Source organism: Nematolebias whitei, chromosome 13 (assembly GCF_014905685.2).
Source record: "Nematolebias whitei isolate Nwh7 chromosome 13, NemWhi1, whole genome shotgun sequence".
NCBI lineage: Eukaryota > Metazoa > Chordata > Actinopteri > Cyprinodontiformes > Rivulidae > Nematolebias > Nematolebias whitei.
The window spans coordinates 33,814,694-33,836,463 of NC_056510.1; the positions used below are offsets into that span (position 1 = coordinate 33,814,694).

The window sequence follows — 21,770 nt, forward strand, 5'->3', positions numbered from 1 at the left end:
ATGGTCCAAAAACCAGAGGCGACGTCGAGGGTCGAGAAGTACTTACCGTCGGTGACCTTTGGCAGTTCCTGATGGAGCTGAGTCATTGGCCACCTGGATAAGGATACTTGTTTATTTAGCTTCCTGTAATCTATGGTAAGTCTCCACTTACCATTTGGTTTTAAAACTGGCCATAGAGGCGCAGAGTAGGTGCTATTACATTGTCTGATTATACCTTTGACCAAAAGGTCATCAATGATCTCCTGGACAGGCTGGTGTGCCGCCAGAGGGATCTTGTATTGTCTGACAAATGTTGGCGGTGCGTTGGGTGGGGTTGGGATTCTCACTGCGTGGAGTGAGGTCAACCCGCAATCTGTTGAATCAGTCGCAAATGACTTTTCATATTTTAAAAGAACTTGGCGTAGTTTGTCTCTTTCTTCATCAGATGTCAGAGCGTCGGCTTGTGCGACCACCTGATCTATCTGTGATGAGACTGATAAGGGTTCTTGCTCCTTAGGGAGCTCCAACGAATCCCTTCCTGAGTCGTCGGGCCTGTCTATGGGTAAAACACCATAGGTTTGAGGTCCTTGGTCGACGTCATTGGTTGAGAAAAGAGCTATGGCCTGTGTTGGTTCCGTGAACCATACTGGCCCAGCTTCTTGACTCGGTACCAGGTTATCTGGGAGTCCTCCCAGAAATGGAATGCCTAGTTCAAAATCATGAAATTCGGTTGAAATCAACCATCCTAGCATAGTCTTTTTTGGGATCAGCACCTCATCCATGCCAGTGTTACACACAGCAATAGATGTGGTCCTGGAGTCAAGACTCACCTGGTTCGTGGCTTCCACGGACAGTCCCAAGTTGAAAAATGCAGGAGAGGGTTGAAAATATGCCTGTTTATGGCTAATAGCTTGTCCAGCTATTATGTGGATTCGCACCATTAGGTTAATCACCTGTGGTGGTACTGTGGTGGTTTGGTTGCTAGCAACTTGGCAGGCCTCTGGAATGGTCTGCCCAGCCATAAGGTTTGCTGTGTCTAGCACAGGCGCATCCTTTGTTGTTAGTTTCAGGGACCACAGCACCTTGTTGATGGTGTCCACATGGACACCTAACCTTACCAAAATGTCAGAGCCTATGTAGGATGCATGTGGTAAGTTTTGGATAACGAGAAACGGGTGAACCAGTTCTCGTTGATTCCAGTTCAGTTTTAGGTTAATGACTCCTTCTGCGGTCATTACCTGTGAACTATTGGGAACTAATGGAAAGCGGAAAGCTTTTTTAATTAGTTCCAGACCAACGTGTTTGTGAACCAAGGTTTCGTAGAAAGCTCGGTTAATTGCTGATTTATCTGTCCATAGAGACAGTACAGCATCGTTGGTGTGGGACCCTTGGATCTCTACACCCTTAACTACCAGTGGTAGGTAGTGTTTGGTGGACTCTGACTGCTCCAGCTCACAGAGGAGGCTGTCTTGTTGAGTCAGAGTTTGGATCACTTGGTGGGTCTCTTTGGTTTCACATGGTGTCAGAGGAGTACTCACCGGGCTCATGTCCTCGGCTGAGGAGTCCTGTGCGCCTTCTGCGGTACCTGCTGTTGGGCAGTCTGTGTCACACTCCGGAGGCGTATCGATTGGCAGTGGCTTGCTCACTGTTGTCCACATTGTTTGATCACCATAATCTATAATCGCGCCGAAGCGATTTATAAAATCCTGGCCAACCAAAAATGGGAATGAGTCAACATGGGTCACGTGTACCGGGTGGTACAGTGTCATATTGCCAATCTGCATGTGAACCATTGCTATAGCTGTCAGGGTCGTTTTCTTTTCTGAGAGACCCTGCATTTCTATAGCACATTCAGAGAGAGGTATTATCCTGTTAACACTGGCAGCGGCCGCCCTCAGCTCCTCGAACAGTTTAGCTGACATGATTGTTATGTCTGCTCCACCGTCCAAGAGTGCTTCGTGTGTGAGGACACCTTCGAGTGTTACTGACAGGTACGCCTTTTTGGCGACCCCCCTTCTGATAAAGTTACACAGAAACCTTTTAGGTTTTTTCTGACGCTTCTTCACGCGTACAGCCTTATCTGTGTAATTTTGGTTTGCCTGAACCGTCAGCACAGCAGAAGCTGTTTCTGAGTGTTCAGCCTGCGATGACTCGTCATCGTTCGTGTGTGTGTTTACCCCCCCTTCTTCCGATGAGGGGTTGTTTGAGGCAACAACAGCAATGTCTTGGTGTGTTCCACCGACATCTGTTATGTTGTCATTCGCGCCCTCAGATGTAATAGGAATTACATTACTGCAAAGTGCTCCTGGTTGGGTTCCCGTGTCAGTGTGTTTCAAAGTTTCTAACAACCTGCGTAGTTTCTCTGTCTCTTCCGAGCTCAGAGGTGTAGGGCCTTGTTTCTGGAACTTTTGTGATTTTTTCGCCTCGGTTCGTTTCATCCGAGGTGGGGGACAGTCAGGTACGTCTTGCGGGGGTTCCTTTACGTACTGCCCCTGATGATATGGTTTCTCATATCGTTGCGTCCTGTGCCCACCCCTTTTTCGATAATCACTGTCTTCCTCTGAAAGAGGAGCCTTTTTGTCCCAGCGTGCACCTTCAGGACGCGGTTTGTTAGCTTGAACAGACTGTTTTCTCTCTTTCTTCTTAGGAGGAGGCGGCGAAGCACGTCGTCCTTCTAGTTCAAGAGGGAGGGGTTTAACCTTTACACTAGGAAACACTTCTATGGGCGTCTTAGCATGAGAACATGCTTCAAACACATTCACAGCACACTGCTTAATCTCACTGATGGATTTTTCTCTGAAATTTGCCATCATATGTACTGATTTTTTAAAATCAGAGTGGAGATTTTTGCTGAAAACAAACTTAAAACCATCATCTTCTTCCATTCCGGTCTCATTTCTGTTACCAAAATAAGCTTGGAAGATTCTTTTGTAATAAACTTTTGGATGTTCAGTTTTACCCTGCATGACCTTGTCTGCAGCTGGGAAACCAGCAGGTCCCGTGCAGGGGTCGTACTCCCTGATCAAAGCTTCACACAGAAGGTTGTAATCCCTCTTCATTGCATCAGGTAGACGCTCGATGAAGGTGAACACCTCTCTGTCCGAAGTGAGCCGTATCAGACTGATCTTATCCTCTGTCGTAGCATTAGGATAAGAGCCCAATCTGAACTCCAGATCTTTGAGATACGCTTTTGTTCCAGCTGACCCCATCGGTCTGGGAACGAAGCGTTGTACATATTTTGAGATCTTCTGCAAATCATCCATTGAAGGAGACTGTATCAACGGTCTAACTTGTGTGACTGGTGGTGCAGACTGGTCAAGGCCTGCCCCTACCGCCCATGGTGGGGGTGGGGGTGGCTGATAAGGGTTGGTAGGAGGAGGTGCATATTGGTGCAGGTCTGTCCCCACCCTCCGAGATGGGGGTGGAGAGGACTGCATGGTGTCAGGAGGAAGAGGTGCAAGTGGGTGCAGGTCTGTCCCTACCACCCGTGGTGGGGATGGAGATGACTGCATGGTGTATACCGACTCAGTGAGTTGATATCGGTGCAGGTCCATCCCCGCCGCCCGAGATGGGGTTGGGGGTGGCCGCATGGCGTTAGGAGGAAGAGGTGCAAGTGGGTGCAGACCCGTCCTTATCCCCCCAGGCGGGGGTGTTGGAACGGGGCTAAGGGGAGGAGGTGCAACAGCATTTGTCCGGGGCGGTTGTGGCTGACCCTGTTCGTCTCTGAGTCTCAAACCAGCTAGCTCCATGTCAGAAATCAGGTTTGTAGCTGTAGCAAGCTTCTCCTCACAAGCTGTCAGGCGCTTATGTGTTGTCTGATTTTCACTTTGTAAATTCAGCCAATTTCGGAGTATTATCTCCTTGTCCGCCTTGCAATCGTCCAGCTCCTTTAATCCGGCCTGCAATCGTGCTTGTAACATATTGTTATCTGCACACGCGGCTTGGTACGCTTGTTCCTTATCCGCAATCTTCACCTCATATGATTGAGCCTGTTCTGACAGCTCAGTCTTTGAGAGGTCCCTATCAGTCTGAATTTGTTGTTTCAGCAACTCAGATTCATTTAACAATTCGTCACACCTCTCCTTTTCAGACTCATATCCGCTGAACAGCTAGCCATTTCGTTCAACCAGACGGTCCAATTCCGCCTTCAGAAGCAGAGCAATTTTTGCTAACCGTTCACGGCTGGATTTTGTGTCCTCCTTCACTTTAGCTGCTTTTGACAACCTCTGCAGCTCCTCATATCTTTGATCGTCATCAAGGTCTTGCAATTGCTCTAATTGTTTACCAATAATTGAATTTGTTCAAATATGTAAAGCTGTCTGGACAGCATCTCCGGATTGTAAGGGGTCAGTGTTTACCTCTTCGTCCGCCATTATCTGCTATTTAGAAATTAAATAGGAGATGTAAATGTTTAGGTGGTAAAAGAAAATCAGAAAAATCTCTTTTTCCTGATAAGTTTACTCTTATTTAGTGATTTATCAATTAAACGTGCGTTATCTTCTAGCAAATGGGTAAACTTTTTCCAACTTTGTGAATATCTGTAACTGTATCTTATTTAAAAGTTTCTAAATTTTTATTTTGTACCTATTCCCAAGGATTTATCAGTGAATAAAAATTTGTCCGGTAAATGCTCTTTGCATAAATACCTTCATAACTTTTAAAATGCAAGATAACAGAGTTTATTCATCTTCGAGGAACGGTTATTAACTCAAAAATGCCTTTAAAAAGAAAACACGTTTAATTTCACTAAAATAACCTAAAAACGAAGTGAAACCTGTGATCCCACGTCTTCTCCAGAAGATGTCAGTACAACCTTAATAATCTTAACTCCGACACTGTTTGTGTTGTCCACTAGGGGAGCTATAACTTCTTGTGGCGTTCGGTTGACATCCTGTTGTTAGCCGCTTAGCTTAAAGTTAGCTTCGGCTAAACTCGGTTAAAATCAACATTTCTGAACGAATTCTTTACACAAACGTGGCAAAACTTTTGCAATTAGACTTCGAAGAACCTAAACAGCGTTTCAGAACACAGCTTTACAGCGCTTTTCAGCTTTAAAAAGCAGATTTTATTCCCTATGAAAACGAGTTTCCATTTCCGGGTCACGTGACTGAAATCACCAATGACAAAGCAGCAGGGTTGAGGGGAGATGACGTAGCTACGTCAGCCAACCTTCTCAGCAAATCAGAGCGCTCCACAGCATCAAATCAACCAACCACGAAACGTTAGCAACAACCAGCATGCTAGATTAGTATAAAATCAGTTCGTCACTTTTTTCGTCTTTTAAACTGTCAAAATGCACTTTTTCTGTTAAAAATTGTAACGAATCAACTCTGAGCTTAGCTGAGACTTCGTCCAGTCTTTAAAACGTTTATCCATCTATTCAAAATACTCGTTCAAACTCAACAGAACCGAACCGGACCACAGTCCTGGTCTTTCAGCAGAACCTCCGTACTTTTAAACAGAATAGAGCGTTTTACACAGCTTCATCAGCTTAGTTACACGTAACAGACATACAATTTCAGCTTTCATAAAGACATATGACACTATTTCAGCTTTCTGTGAGCTCCCAAGCAACACAGCCCAACACGCTAAAACATGCAGCGTTTCGCTTCAGCGGCGCAGCATGAGCTGCGTTTCAGCACAGCTGCGTTTCAGCACAGCTGTTAAACTGTTACTTTTTAACATGCCAACATTTAAAATCAACTTAGTTTTTGACATGGGCCTAGTCCACTACACAGGCCCACCTTCTCTAATCTCTCATCCACCACCCCCCTTAATAAAGGTTGAATGAATACAAGTATACTGTATAATTGATAATGGTATGAATATAATGGTAATGGTTCTAGAATTGCCCCGTTCGAGGTGGCTGCATGTTGGAGTAACTCTGTTACATTCATTCTGAGATATTGCCTTTGGAAACATTAATTCCTCTTTTGCTGGATGTAAATCACATTTTTGGATGATTGTTTCCTCTGGTATTGGATGTTATGCAGCTGGAAGGAGTTTACTGAAACTTTTTTTTGGTTTTGTCCTCTCAAACCAGCCGGTCAAAGCAGATGGCCGCTTGTCCTGATCCTGGTTCTGCTGGAGGCTTTTTCCTTTTAAAAGGGAGTTTTTCCTTTCCACTGTTGCTAGCTCAGGATGGGAGACTGCATCGAAGCCAAGATTCAACTTGTCTGCTGGCCTCCTTAGATAGAGAACTTTACTAATTGGCTTTTATGTATGTGAATGTTCCTGTAAAGTGCCCTGAGACAACTTTGTTGTGATTTGGCGCTATATAAATAAACTGAATTGAATTTGTTATGATACATAACCATGACAACGATATGTTTTTTTAACAACTGGGAGCAGCTGATCAACACCTTAAACGCTCAAATAATATCTCAGCTATAGCCCCAAATCTCAAATGAGTTGAAAAGTTGTCTCAAACTACAAACTACAAAATCTCAAATGAGTTGTTCCTGCCTACAGCCATCAGTATCTACAGTATAACATCTCAATGAAATGAGGGTAATGAGTTACAACAACATTGAATTTCCCATTGGGATTAATAAAGGATTTTTGAATTGAATTTGAATTGAATTATTTTATTAGTTTCTGGCATCATTAAATACAGTATTTTACCAGTTCTTTCACGCGCATGCATTTTAAATTTTTGGTTTAATTTCATAAGGATTTGTTTTTCCATATAGAACTTTACTCAATTTTTTAAATAAAGCAAATCCCATACCATAATACTCGCAACAGCATGCTTCACAGCTGGTATCATGTTCTAAGTCACTAGAGATTTCGTCTCACTGGGCTCTGACTGTCTGTGTCTAGAGACACGTAATTGTGAACAAATACACAAATTTTTTACTTTGATTCACAATGAATATCATATTTGTACAACCTTCCCCCCCTCACCACCATGATCCCAAACTTGACAAAAATAGAATTGCAGAAACTAAACAAAAAAGGCTTTAAGACTATTTTAAAATCTATGTTGTGCATTTGTTTTGAATGTGTTTAAGCTTCATGTGGCTTGAGGAGCTGCAATTCATGCAAGCAAACCGAGAAACTTTGCAAATGTTTTGAGACAGTTTTGGAAACCTTTTCACCAGGACTCCTTTCAAGAGACCCGTTTTAGACAGACAACAATAAATTACAGTAAAATGCAATTAAAATAAAAAGTGTTATAAAACAATAAAATCAAGGTGCCATATAAAACAAGGTGAAATACTAAAAACAAGAACATATTTGCTTTGATTTTTATAATGACCTTCTCAATTGTTTAAGATCCCATAAAGAAATCAAAGTGGACATCTTCAGATCTTGTTGCGAGGTGTTCCAGGTTGCAAGAGCTGAGTAGGAAAAGGTCTTTTTGCAGAGTTCAGTCTGAACTGAGGGAACACTGCAGGTAATGATGGCCTGAGAGTGCACGATGTAACTGCACTGACGATGTGACAAGTGGGAAGAGATATAAGAAGGTAGCAGACCAAGGAGTGATTTATATATGAAAATGAACCAGTGTGAGAGCCTACATGAAGTCAATGATAACCAACTGACCAATGAGTACAGGGTGCAGTAATGTGTACGGTAGTTACAGCCAGTTATGAATCTTAGTGCACCATGGTAGACGGCATCCAACATCTGCAAGAAGCTGGCAGGGGCATTCACGCAAATAATGTCACCATAATGTCATAACCTCCGTCAGATTGCTGTTTTCTATGTGCTACCAACAGCCCAGTTAAATACTGGCTTTAGTTTTGCATTGTGTCTACTGTTACCAAAGCCTGGTCTGTACTATTAGAGGCACAGTTGTTTTGGATTGGCTTTTACTCTTTTAATTTAGAGTTGAAGTTCCTGTTTATTTCCGACTGGAGTTGCATCAGTGTCAATTAAGAATTATCGACCAATCTCTAAACTCTGTATTTTAGCTAAGGTTTTAGAAAAACTGATAAACTCTCAAATAAAAATGTATTTGGATTCATTTAACATCTTACCTCCCCATCAATCTGGTTTCAGGAAACAACACAGCACAATGACTGCTTCGCTGAAGGTTTTTAATTATATCGTTGAAGCATTGGATGCTAAGGATTATTGTGCTGCACTTGACTTAGACCTGTCTAAAGCTTTTGACACCATGGACCATGACATCTTATGTCATAAGCTCTCAGAAATTGGTTTCTCAGATCACACTATTGGTTGGTTCACTAAGGATCAGATCAGAGGCAATGTGTTCAGCATAATGGTACTTCTTCCAGTTATCTAACTGTTAACAATGGTGTACCACAAAGCTCAGTCTAAGGACCCACCCTCTTCACAATCTACATAGGTATAGGTAGTGTAAGTCAGATCATCCCTGATGCATTCTTACATTTCTACATTGACAATACAGTTGTTTACTGTTCAGCTAAAACAGTTGCTAAGTTTTTCAATATTTTGCAATCAGCTTTCGACACCATCCAGTCTGATTTGTTCTGTCTCATACTTGTACTAAATGCCAACAATACCAAAGGGATGTTGTTTTCAAACAGGAAGTCAGTACCAGCAGTCTAATTTATCTTCGAATGGTGTTCCTATTGAGTTTGTCGATTCGTACAAACATTTGGGTATTTTGGTCAATTGGAGTCACATCTCTCTTTTAAGCCCCATGTCGAAAACCTGGTGAAGAAACTGAAAGTAAAACTGGGTTTCTTTTTCAGAAATAGATCCTGTCTAACTCTGAATGCTAGGAAATGCCTTGTAACTGTGACTTTCCTTCCCTCCACTGACTATGGTGACATTATTTACACGAATGCTCCTACAAGCACTCTACAAATGTTGGACGCTGTGTATAATGGTGCTCTAAGATTCATAAATGGCTGTAACTATCGTACCCACCATTGCACCCTGTAGTCACTGATTAACTGGTCATCATTAACTTCACGCAGACTTATCTTACTGGTACATTTTCTTCTTTAAATCTCTTCTTGGTCTGCTGCCTTCATAAATCTCCTACATGTCACTGAATGAGTGCAGCTACAGCATGAGCTCTCAGGACATTATTACATGCAGTGTTCCCTCAGTGAGGACTGAACTAGGCAAAAGGGCCTTCTCCTACTCCACTCCTGTTTCCTGGAATACCTTGCCATCTGAAGATGATCTGAAGCTCTTGACCATGACCTCTCTAAGTGGCTTCAAACATCTGTCAAATTCATGGCAAAAACCAGTGCAAACATGTTCCTGTGTTTAGTATTTTACATCGCTTTACATTGTAGCTGTTTTAGTTTAATTTTTTTAAATCATTTTCTGATGGCTGTGGCTGAGTGGTTAGAGCAGTCATCCTCCAATGGGAGAGTTGGGGTTTGATTCCACCAGCAGTCACATGTTGAAGTTTCTCTGGGCAAGACACTGAACCCCTCACTGCCTCCGATATGTGTCCCATCGGTGTATGAATGTGATAAAGCACTGATTAGTTTTTGTACAGAAATAGTAGAGTGCTGTATGAATGGGTAAATGAGTCAGAGTCAGAGTTTCTTTATTTGTTATACGCACCACATGTGGTACATGTGGTGGAACGAAATTGTGTACACAGGGTCCCAGTTACGTCTAACAAAAGTACAAAATGTAAAAAAAAAAAAAAAACAGAAATAAGATCTAAGTTATGAACTAAGAAAAACGTTAGACTAAAAACATGTGAAGTACTAGTAGTACAAAAACAACGCACCGAACAGCAACACGAACACGAATCTGTGTGAGCAGATGAGTAAGAATGAACACAGCAACATGAAACAGATCAGCAGCAACATGATGTGATTTTTCACAGTGATTATTCTGGTTAGAGATTCATGAGCCTAACGGCCTCAGGGAAGAAACTGTTCCTCAGTCTAGTGGTTCTACACTATATGCTCCTCAACTACCTTCCTGAGGGGAGCGGGGCAAAAAGTGTGTGTGCTGGGTGAGTGGGATCCTTCATGATGCAGGTAGCCCTTTTCCTGCATCTGAAGTTGTCTATGATGGTGGGGAGGCTGACTCCAACAATTGTTCCGTCTGAAGTCCATGACTATCTCCTTCATCTTCTTCACATTGATGAGAAGGTTGTTTTTCCTGCACCAGCTCTCCAGGTGTTCCACCTCCTGCCTGTAGCTGGACTCATTATTGTTTGTGATACATCCCACCACTGCTGTATCATTTGCAAACTTTACAATATGACAGTCTGGATGGGTATGTACGCAGTCATACATGAGCAGAGTGAACAGGAGGGTCTCAGCACACAGCACTGAGGGGAGCCAGTGTTGAATGTTATGGTGGAGGAGGAGAAGTTGTGGATCCTCACAGACTGTGGTCTGTTTGTTAAAAAGTCCAGGACCCAGTTGCAAATGAAGGGGCTTAGTCCTAGTGTGAGTAGTTTGTCCATCATGGTTTGGGGGATCATGGTGTTGAAGGCAGACGTGAAGTCCACAAAGAACAGGAGGAGTCCTTCTGCACCAGGTGGGTGAGAGCAATGTGGACCACAGAGGAGATGGTGTTCTATTTCGTATAGGCTTCACTATTTAAGAGCTGTCGCTGATGAGTTTATCCCGATATGCGAAGCATTGCACTGAAAAATTTAGTCCACGCCCACCTGCTGTGTGGGCCCCACCCGGTCCGTATAAATTACGTTAAGAGCGGGTAATCAGCTCCCATTTTTTTCTTCAGCAAGCTAATAGCACTGTCAGAAGAACGAAGAAGGAAAGTTGTGTAGCTGACCAACCTTTGTTAAGAATGCTTGGCCCGTCATGTCGACCTCCGGTCGTCCCGGTGAGCTCTCTTCCCCGAGGAGAAGCTGACGAGCAGTCTTGTTTCAAGGTAAGCGCCGAGGAGTATTTCTCAGTGGCAGGTCGCTACACGCTTGACAACACCATCTTGTAATTTTCCTCTTATCACCGACCCTCAGAGCGAGTCGGATGGTTCCTCCGGGACAGGCCACGTCAGCTGCAGCCCCCCGCTGCTCATTCCCTCCTGGAGAGCGTAGTGTCAGTGGAGGGGGGCTGAGCGAATGCTCACCTCATCCCACCTCGTTTCGCATCGGCAATCACACTGCTCCCGGCCGACGGCACCCTCTGGGGTTGCCCAGCATAATAAAGGAGCCGCTGACATGAAGGGACCTTTTTTTTACATCCTGCGCCTTTCCCGCCAGTTCGGATGATCCGGCGGGAAAGATTTTTTCTAGGCTCCATTCCGGCTCACCTTCCTGATCCAGCTGGCCTCGGTTTCCCAACAGGACGTCCTACGGGCGAGGCCACAGCCGGCTTTCCTGGTAGATTGGGGGGGCCGATCTCCACAGCCTGCGCCCATCTAAAGAGCAGGGGTTCACCGAGCGGAAATTCCCTCAGTGCCCCCTGGAGCCGAGCCTGACGGAGGCTTCATCGGAGCAAGATGTCCAGGTGGACCAGCGTCCTGTGCCTCCGGTTAGCGTAACCCAGACGGTGACACCGCTCTCCAACTGAGCTCACCAGCATGCGTTCCAGACGGCCGCAGCGAGCAACACGTTACGCTGTTGGCGTACACGTTCAGAGGCGGGAAGAGACGGTGGCCCTCTGTCCTTCGGCTCACTCGGCTCTCGTCGCGGCTGTTTGCTAACGGCACTGTAGGCCCCTGCAGTACGCTCCATCTGCAGGGCAGCTGACGTCATCCCCAACCGGTGCGCCTCTTTTGCTGTCTGCCGGCCCGCATCGCAGCCGGAGAACGAGGTCCCAGAGGTTCTCTTGGCTCGTCACTCCACCTTCCTCTCAGGGGAGCTGCAGAAGCTTTTTGTTGGAGGGCCTTTCATCAGCGAGAGATCATTTCAAGATGTTCCACGGCTGCACAATGTCTCCCCAGCTCTGTTACGCTAGTCCTTCCCGTCAGATGTCCCCAGCATCCGGAAGTTCAACTTTTCCCGGACTCCGCCAACAGGGGGCCCTCTAGGACAACAAATCACGGAGCTCAAGGGAAGATAACCAAGTTTCGGTTTGCTGGATGTGTGTTGATGACACGATGTGGAAATAAACATCATTTTATGTTGAAGTAGCCAGGCTGTCAGCACGGATGATCTGACAGCGGCCCCATCACACACACTCATCACGAATGAGCCTTTTAAGGTTGTTTCATTCACTGCCGGCGGTGCCAACATGCGCTCCCGTGCCATGAGCAGCCTTCACCTTTAAGGCGCTGCGTTATGAAAGCACGCACGCAGCTCTCAGCGCCCGCCGTTCACATCAACGTAAACCTGAGACCGCGGTACAAGCCCAGTAACATATCTCACTCTCGGCAGGAGCGACACGCATTTTCATCGCAGTGGTGTCAAACGCGCGCTCCCGAGGTGTCAACAGTTTCACAAGCCTCACAGCAGCTCTGCTCCTTCATCCTCGAAGAAGGTTTTCTGAATTAATACTGCAGCTCGTGGAATCAATCAAAAGCTCACGTGATTCGCAGCCAAGAATGAACGTGTTCTGCAGAACGAGCCCAGTGGTAACCTCGCCCCACCGATGCCACGCACTGCTTCCTGACTACACCAGCGTCAAACGCGCACTCCCGCGGCAATCCTCGCTTAAGACGTAGCATGAATGAGGGCGCGCACACACGACTCTTCAGGGCACGTCGGCTCATATGTACACCCGCTCCCCGAGCGTTTACACGGAGCAGCTGCACACAACGTGAGCACAACACAAATGAGCCGCATCCCGCAGCATCAGCAAACGCGCAAACGATTTGCATGCTCGGGGGCGCGCGTTTTTTCTTTCTCCTTCAGCGCGCACCAGCTCATATCAGCATGCATGTGAGTTCACAGCATAAATGCGTGCCCGCTTTATAACTTTATGAACGAGTGGCAATGAGCGCGCGCTCCAGACGGATAGGAGAACCGTTTTCATCCGGGGATTCACGCTGCAGTACAGTTCAAACCCTGGTGCGGAGGAACTCTAGTGACATTTTCTGTCATTTCTAGAACAGATCTCGTCCCCTCTCGCAGAAGCTCAGGAAATTCTGATTAAAATGTAATTTCCAGAGTCTCAGAAGGAGAGGAAAACGCAGGGTTCCTCTCTCGTCACTCCCTGGTCCCAACAAACCGGAAAGATGAGATTTATTCTAGATTTGTCAATTTTGAACTATGAGAAACAACATTCCATTAATGCGTCCGAGCCGCTCTGCAGCCGCCGCACAAAGCAGGGAGGAGAATTCTGCTTTATCTGGACATCTGCTGCTGCTGAGCAGTTTGTACAGACAGGTGGCAGCAGTGCAACTCACGTGAACCGGTTGAGTGATATCAGCTGTTTTTCGTCAGCAGACCTACGTCACACGTCAGACTTCACAGCAGCTCATTTAAATGTTTTTGGAGTGTCGCATGGGGTTTTTGAATGTGATTCAACACTTTGCCTCTGTGCTGCGGAATCATCAGGGTTTTTGATTCACACAGACAGCAAGTGACTGTTGCATACATAAATGGCAGGAGATGTATGTGCTCAACCCACGTGCCACATTGTGAGACAGATGCTGTGTGGGGCTCACCCAATCTGCTCTCCATTGGAGTAGAGTACATCTCCTGTGTTCTGAACAGGGGACGGATGTGATGTCCAAAGGTGGTCCTTTGCGGCACAGGGACCGGGGACCGGGGACCTTCCATTTAGAGCTATGGCTCAGACGTGGCAGAAATCCTACGAGCAGCTGTGGACCTGTTCCAACACGAGAGAACGCTCGATGTCAACTATAATTATCATGGAGCCACGGGACAATTCACCGCTAGGGGTGGACGTGACTGCTCACAGCCTGTGGTCGTAATGCTTCTTCACCTCCCTCTCTCCCTCTGATATCACGGTTTTCTGAACCGAGCTCAGGAGGAGGGACTGACAGCTCCTCTGTCCCACGTGCGTGAATGTATCATGGTTCCCAGTCCTATGACACTTGTTATCGGGGTGCTCGTGGAACCTGCCGTGGAGGGAGGTCGCTCTCCTTCAGGCGGGAGGAGCGATCAGGAGTTAATCAGAATAGGCCAGCACCTGTGGTCTGGCCGTTGTGCGGATCCTTTTGAGAGGATGGATCTCTCAAGATGTAGTGCGTACGATTCAGGATTCACGTGCTGCAACCACCACTGCGCTGTTCACATCAAGTGGTCAGTTTTTCAGCGCTGCTGTACAGAGAAAGGTGTAGAGGCCATTTCATGTTCACTAGGTGGTGTGCCGTCCTTTCTACAGCAGCTGATAGACAGAGATCTGGCGTTTAGCTCGAGTAAATGTTCACTGCGGCCATCTCTTCCTGTCATGAAAATTTTGAGACAGAACAGCTTTAATCATCCGCTGATGAAGCGTTTTGTAAAAGGTGTACAGCGAAGACGTAGAGGCCACTTCATGGCCACTGGACGACATGTTTTCCTTTTCTGCAGCAGTCGATGGACAGAAATCTGGCGTTCAGCACGATTATCGCATGCTACAGCCATGTTTTCTTCTTGTCTCAAAGTTGTCGGAGACAGAACAATCTTTAATCATCGTCTGACAGAGCATTTTGACTCAGATTGAAATAGCAGCTGGGGACCTATTTGCGACACGAGAAAACGCTCAGTGTCAATTATGGTTTTCCCTGAGCCCGCGAGACGAACCACCACTGGGGGTGGATGCGTTTGCCCACAGCCCATGGCCCAAAATGCTTCTGTACGCGTTTTCCTCCACCTCCTCTGATTTTACGGTTTCTGAACTGAGTTCAGGAGGAGGGATTGACAGCTCTCCTGGTGGTCTCCGAACGCATGAACGCACCATGGTTCCCAGTCCTACAACGCCTGCTGTCGGGGCGCCCGTGGAAACTGCCGTGGAGGGACGATGCTCTCCTCCAGGCAGGAGGAGCGATCAGGAGTTACCCAGAAATAGGCCAGCACCTGTGGTCTGGCCACTGAGCAGATCCGCTTAGAGAGGATGGGTCTCCCACAGGATGTAGTGCGCACAATTCAGGTTTCACGTGCTACATCTACCACAGCGCTGTACACATCAAAGCGGACAGATTTTCAGCGCTGGTTTACAGAGAAGGGTGTAGAGGCCACCTCATGTCCACTAGGTGGCATGCTGTCCTTTCTACAACAGCTGATGGACAGAAATTTGGCGTACAGCACAATTAAAATGTACGCTGCAGCCATCTCTTCCTGCCACAAAGGGTTCGGAGACAGAACAGTTTTAATCATCCACTGATGAAACGTTTTCTAAAAGGTGTACAGAGACGCAGGCCTGTTTCACGCCCACTTGTTCCACAGTGGGATTTAACGCTGGTCCTGCAAGCTCTGATCAAAGCTCCATTTGAGCCTCTGGATCAGGTTCCACTTAAATTCTTGTCTCTTAAAACAGCCCTGCTGCTGGCTTTAACATCTGCTAAGAGAGTGAGTTATTTATCTGCCCTCTCTTTCGCGTCGTCATGTCTCAGAATTCAGGCTGATGGCAGCTCAGCTGATTTAAGACCAAACCCAGCGTTTATGCCTAAAAACATCACAAGCTCTTTTAAATCAAGAGTGATATCGTTGGAGGGGTTCGGGGGGTTCCCCCCCCCCCCCCCACAGATCAGAAGAAGAAGCATTTTTCCACCTTCTCTTTCCGGTGCGGGCGTTGACATGTTACACAGCGCGCAAAGCTGCAATGCGTCAAACTCAACATTTGTTTGTGCATTATAGAGATGCATCCGCAGGTCGCCCGTTATTCACCCAGCGCCTGTCACACTGGTTGTGTGAGGCCATTTCTCAAGCCTACAGAGCATCAGATTTAGAGCCTCCTGTCAACCTCAGAGCACACTCGACCAGAGGTATTGCATCTTCGACTGCCTTGCATAATGGTATGACAATGCAGGACATTTGCACTGCGGCTGAGTGGTCAACACCCTGCTCATTCATTCACTTTTATCTACGTGATGTGACGACTCATCCCATGACACATTCTGCCCTTAGTGTTTTACAGAATGAATATTGTTGTTTCATGGAACTCCGTTTAAACTCACATCTGACTGCATGCATTTACAGTGTGAGATGTTGTTATCAATCTCAAGTTGTGATTGTTATTTTGGTTCTATTGTCACTAATCAGTTCATGACTATTGTTACCAATCAGTTCATTTGATTAATAATCAGCTCTCCTGTTATTATTAATCTGTTCATACTGTTCAGCCGTAAACCAGTTGGTTCATGGCTCTTTTCAGCTTTTTTTCCCTCCCCGTTAAAGTTTTCCGGGGCGTTCATGCATTCAGAATGCATAGTTACACAACATGCTTCTGTGCATGGCACACATAATTACGCAATGCGTAATTACGCACATGGGAAGCTGATTGACAAGACGTTTTTTTGGGCAAGCTGCTGCTTCATACGGTGTTCGAATGGACCCAGTGAGGCGAGGACAACATCCGCTTCGCCCTTAGCCCATCAGTGACAGCTCTTAAAGGGCGAAGCCTATACGAAATAGAACGTTGGTTACGTACTGTAACCCCAGATTCTATGAGTATAGGCGTAGTCCTTTAAGCGTCGGGCCTCACTGGCTCCTAAATGGCTGAAGAAAAAGCTATTTGGGAGCCGATTACCCACTCTTAACGTAATTTATACGGACCGGGTGGGGCCCACACAGCAGGTGGGCGTGGACTAAATTTTTCAGTGCAATGCTTCACATATCGGGATAAACCCATCAGCGACAGCTCTTAAAGGGCTACGCCTATACTCATAGAATCTGGGGTTACAGTACGTAACCAACGTTTTCTGTTGATCGATTCTCGCAGAATGTGTACCGGTGAGGGCACAGATTGTAGTGTAAAGCACTTTGAGTATCTTGATAAGATAGAAAAGTACTCTATAAGTGCAGTCCATTTCATTTATTTTTCCCAATTTATAAGCTTTCTTTTTTGATTGTCTACTCTTGTCATCATTCTATGTTAAAAACAGTCTCTTGTAAATGAGTCCTCCAAGCTCAATGAGACTAACCTGCATAAATAAAGGTTGAATGAATGAATCAGTCTTTTACTAATTATTTACAAAGAGAAAAAAAAAACATTCTTATGATCTATGATCACTCACCGTTTGAATTCTTCACCACTTGCTGAGGATTTGGCTCAAAGTTGATTCCCAACCCAAGGCGGCAACTTTTACAAGGTTCACTCCAAAAATCTACAAGTTGTAAACGTGCATCCAATGGTTACTTTTTATAGTTTATTAAAAAGTGTTCAGCAGTTCATGAGATATTTTGCAAACGGACAGACAAACCAACAGACACAAAACAATAATAAAGATCTCCTGTCTGTTCGCAGGTCATCTGCAGCAGGTGGACATGTGCAGCTTCTCGTCTTACGGTGAGTTAGTGCGTTTTGGCTTCTCTGCCATGTTTGGTTTTGGTGGGCGGAGCTTAGCATGTGCAGAGAAGAAAAGATGGATGCCATCGTCACAGAGACGGGAATACGCTCTGGTGAAGACACTAGCCAGACTTAGGTAACATAAAAGTTTTGTTCATTTGTTTTTTTTTTTATTAATAATTGAGGGGTGTTTTTGTTGTTCTAGTTTTCACACGTACACAGAACAAATTAAGATTATTTTTAACTCTCCTGCTGCCTTTTGGTTAAAATGACCCACGTGGTCTCAGTTTTAAAACTGAGGCCTAGGTCTTGTGGGTCAGATAAGCTCCTTATCCACAGGGCCGGTTCTTGTTGGACCCTGTTGTGTCCGGTTCTGGTGGGACGTCTTTTTTTCTGTCTCCACAGTGCCCATAGTTCCCGTTTAGTGGGCGGATTGTTCACCTGTAGTGGGCAGATTACTAATATCAACGCACCTTACCAGCTGGTGGCGCTAATGCTACATTAAGCTCTTTTCTAAGCACCACTAACATGTATTAGAAGAAGAAGGAGAGCCGAAAAACAACACACAACCAAAATGGATGACCTCCTTGATCTCTGCCCTCCGCCAATGAATACGCCCCCAATCAGTGACCAACAGTGCGCTGATGTCATCTAGACCCGACAAGAACCAGACCTGGGACCTCAGAGAAGTAGGTCCCAAAAATGGGGTGGGTTCCGCCGCTGAAGGCATTGTGGATAAACCATGCAATCGGCCCAAACTAGTTACATAGAAGCCCCAAAAGGCCCTGTGGATAAGGGGCTTGCAGGGCCTCAGAAGGGTTAAGTGATATTTTCTCATGACCTATGATACATATGACTTGTAGTTCACCTAAATTATATATGTGCTAATCTAACAAGCATCAAGCATACACATGTCATGTAGTAATCATCTTGTTAGCTGTCAGTATTGCTTTTTATTATTTTTTTTTTATTATTATTCTTGTCTCTATTAGACCAGAAGACTGTCAGCTGTCTTTTTTACCTGCAATAAAACCAAATCTAAGTTTGTCTGGACATCGGTGAGAAACACGTTCATACATTTTGTTACAAGTACAGATTAAATGAATGAAAATATAAGTTATTTACTGAGACTTTAAAACTGCATACTAGCAAAGTTATTGAGAGTTAGACTTCCTTTTTTTCTCATCATCTGATCACACAAAGTTCATCTGAGTGAATATTAATTTAAATTTATCCTAATTGTTGACAGTAATGAATTCATGGTTTTGGCTGGTAAAGCAAAACATAACAAAGCAAACCCTTTTTCATGTAAACACATTTTTTCTTTTTGATTTATTAGGCTTTCTACTTTCAGGTTTATGGGCCAAATGTTTGGTTTCATTTCTGAGTCAGATATTCAGTTTCTTAGTTGTTTTCTTTTTTTTTTAGTGTATTGAAAAATGTTAACAAAAATTTGCCCTCCTCTTCTAGAGATCAAGATAAAAAAAAGGATCCCAAGTCAGGTGAGCATGACCTTTTTTGTCTTTAGATGGACACCATAGTACTGACCTGGTCAAACTTCCAACTCTTTTAAACTGTCTGTTTATTTAAATGTCGATACAGAGGGGGAGGAAAACTGGACAACCAATCATGGCCTGTATTTGAATATCAGTGTCATGTGCATCCCCTGTCTGAGCCCCCATGCACCCCGAGGCCTGGCACCAAACACCAGGTATTCAGTGAATTCAGTTCTATGAAATCCCACCACAGATTAACTGATGATGTTCTGATAGCACCTATCACTACTTCCTGTTTGTGACAGTTTGGCCAATGGCAGTGCGTTGCTGGTCGCAGTAGGGAATACATCCAGGTCAGAGTTCGTCAAACACCTCAAGAGATACAGCAGCTCCAGTGGGCAGGTGAGAACCACCAAGAATCAACGCTGGTGATTATCACTGGATCGACCTTCAGTTTTATATTTTAGTCCCAGTTCATCACCTACAAGCTTCTTGTCAGAAACACTTGGTGTCACATTGTGTTGTTTTGTGTATTCGCTGTGCCCTTTTGTTTGTGGTCTGTTCTCTTGGAATGTTTCTGGTTTTCTGATCACAACCACAGGACAAAGCAGTGCAAAACTGGAAAAACAGTGGTCTTAAACCAAAACTTTGATGATTTGTTCCCCCTTCATGCCTTGCTCCCTCCAGGTCCAGGGTGAGTCTTTGCCTCAGGTAGAGGAGTTCAGGTATCTGGGAGTGTTGCTCACAAGTGAGAGCAGGATAGACTGGGAGACGAATTGTTGGCAGTAATGAGGGTGTTGCTCCAGTCTGACATACAAAAGAAGGAGCTGAGTTGAAAGACTAAGGTCTTGATTTGATGGTTCATTAGATCTCAACCCTCACTTTGGTCATGACATGCTGATCATGATGGAATAAATGAGTTCCCAGATACAACCCTCTTCCACAGGGTAGCCGAGTTCAGCCTTAGACATAGGAAGAGGTTCAATTTTTTTATTTTTTTAAGAGCCACTGTTCCTCCTCCTCAAAAAGTGACCTGAGCTGGTTTGGTCATCAAATTAGGATGTCTTTTTCCAGGCATGCCCCACGGAAGAGACCCTGGGACACACCCAAAACTTAACATTTTTATTCTTTTTTTTTTCTGACATTAAAGTCCAGTTGTTTTTGTCTTGAACTTTTTTATTTTATTTACCATGACCTGGATGACTGAGAATCTTCAGCATATTCTGAAATTTCAAATAAAAAAATGGAAACAAGGTGTATCCACAGACACATTGATTTACTAGTAGAGTGATCTTTGATCTTAAGACACACAAAGGAGAAAAAAACAAGCTGGAGTAGATTAACCTGGTTCAGCATAGCCTGCTTTAGCCTCAGAGACTGCACACTAACCCACTTTCTAAATTTACTGACAGTTTGTTGTCTACTGACCTGTAGACTTAAAAGGACAGTGAACTGACTGACCCACATTTTGTTAGCCTTTATGCTAATGACAAACAGCAAGCTGAGAGACAGGTGAAGCGTTTGATAAATGTTTTTATTCAGATTTTTACTTTGTTATTCCTTTCTGGGTCATGGGGGAACTGGTGCTAATCTTTAGCAGTCACCCTGTGAGAGGCGGGGGACACTCAGGTCTCGAGTCCATCACAGGGACACAGAGACAACAGTCCATCACAGGGACACAGAGACAACAGTCCATCACAGGGACACAGAGACAAAAGTCCATCACAGGGACACAGAGACAAACACCCGTTCACTCACACTTAGAGACCATTTAGAGTTACCGATCAGTCTAACATGCATGGTTTTAGTCTGTGGGAGGGAAAGCAGAGTACCTGATGAAAACCCATGTGTGCATAGAGAAAACGTGCAAACTCCACCCAGAAAGACTGGGAGGCAAACCTGTGACCTTCTTGTTGTGAAGCAAATACTTTAACAACTGTGTCACAATGCTAACCAGGAACGTTTTTAATTATCTCTAAAATTAATTAAATTAAATTAAAATAAAGTCCTGTTTGACCCAAAAAAAGAAATGTCAGACAACAAGGGTGCAAAATGCAGCGATCCCACTAAACATTTTTCAAGTAAACCACTAGAGTAAACTTTGTATGTTTTGCTGCAGGATTGCTGCTCTAGAATACATTAAAATAATTAATAGATGAACAGCTTTATTTAAAGAGTTCAAACCTGCAGAAAGGCCCATCTGATGGTCATGCTGATGGAAGGACACAACGTAGGTCTTTGCTGCTCCCTCTTGGAGCTTCACGGTGTTACAGTTAGGGGCAGTAAAGAGAATGAACTCAGTCACAACCTGCTTAATAAAGATTTAACAGCTGCTCTGTTCCTCAGCTGAGCTCTGACACACACAATGACCTCATATTGTTTGCAGTTTAACTTCCCCTTTGTGGAGACGCACTCCGTCTCAGCAGTAAAAGTTTGCCCCTTCTCACTGGTTGACTGTTCTGAGGAAGAGCGTGAAGAAAAGAGAGACGCCAAAGATACGCCCATCATCAGATCAGAGGGCATGACCTTCCCCTGGAACATTGATGGAGAGCTAGTGGAGATCGCAAGTGAAGTGCTCATCAGGTGAGACACACACGTTGGAGATGGCACTGCCAGAAATTTAGGACTGTCGTTTCAAGTAAACATTTATGTTTATTATTGATTGATCAAAACTTGATGGATTTTTACAGTTGAATCCAAAAACGAGCATTTCAGAGTCAGTCAGAGTCAGAGTTTCTTTATTGTCATTCGCACCTCATGTGGTACATGTAGTGGAGCGAAATTATGTACACGGGGTCCCAGTTACATCCAACAATAAAATGTCTAAGAAAAACAGTAATAACATCTAAGATATGAACTAAGAAAAACATCAACTAAATATTCACTTGTATGATGAAGGAATAAAGGAAACCAAGATCTTTATGAAAACATTAAACATGTTTTTTTTTTTTTTTTGCACAAAGCATCTCTTTTAAAATGAAACACACACACACACACACACACACACACACACACA

General features: G+C 44.7%; 1 protein-coding gene across 1 annotated transcript in view; it reads left to right on the forward strand.

The window, feature by feature from the left end:
* The window catches only part of cerkl (ceramide kinase-like), a 388,098-nt gene that overhangs the window by 335,093 nt on the left and 31,235 nt on the right, over nt 1-21,770 (forward strand). Inside the window, 6 exon segments of the mRNA XM_037687069.1 lie at nt 17,217-17,394; nt 18,251-18,327; nt 18,731-18,760; nt 18,861-18,969; nt 19,060-19,156; nt 21,141-21,337. Coding sequence (XP_037542997.1) covers nt 17,217-17,394; nt 18,251-18,327; nt 18,731-18,760; nt 18,861-18,969; nt 19,060-19,156; nt 21,141-21,337 — 688 coding nt within the window.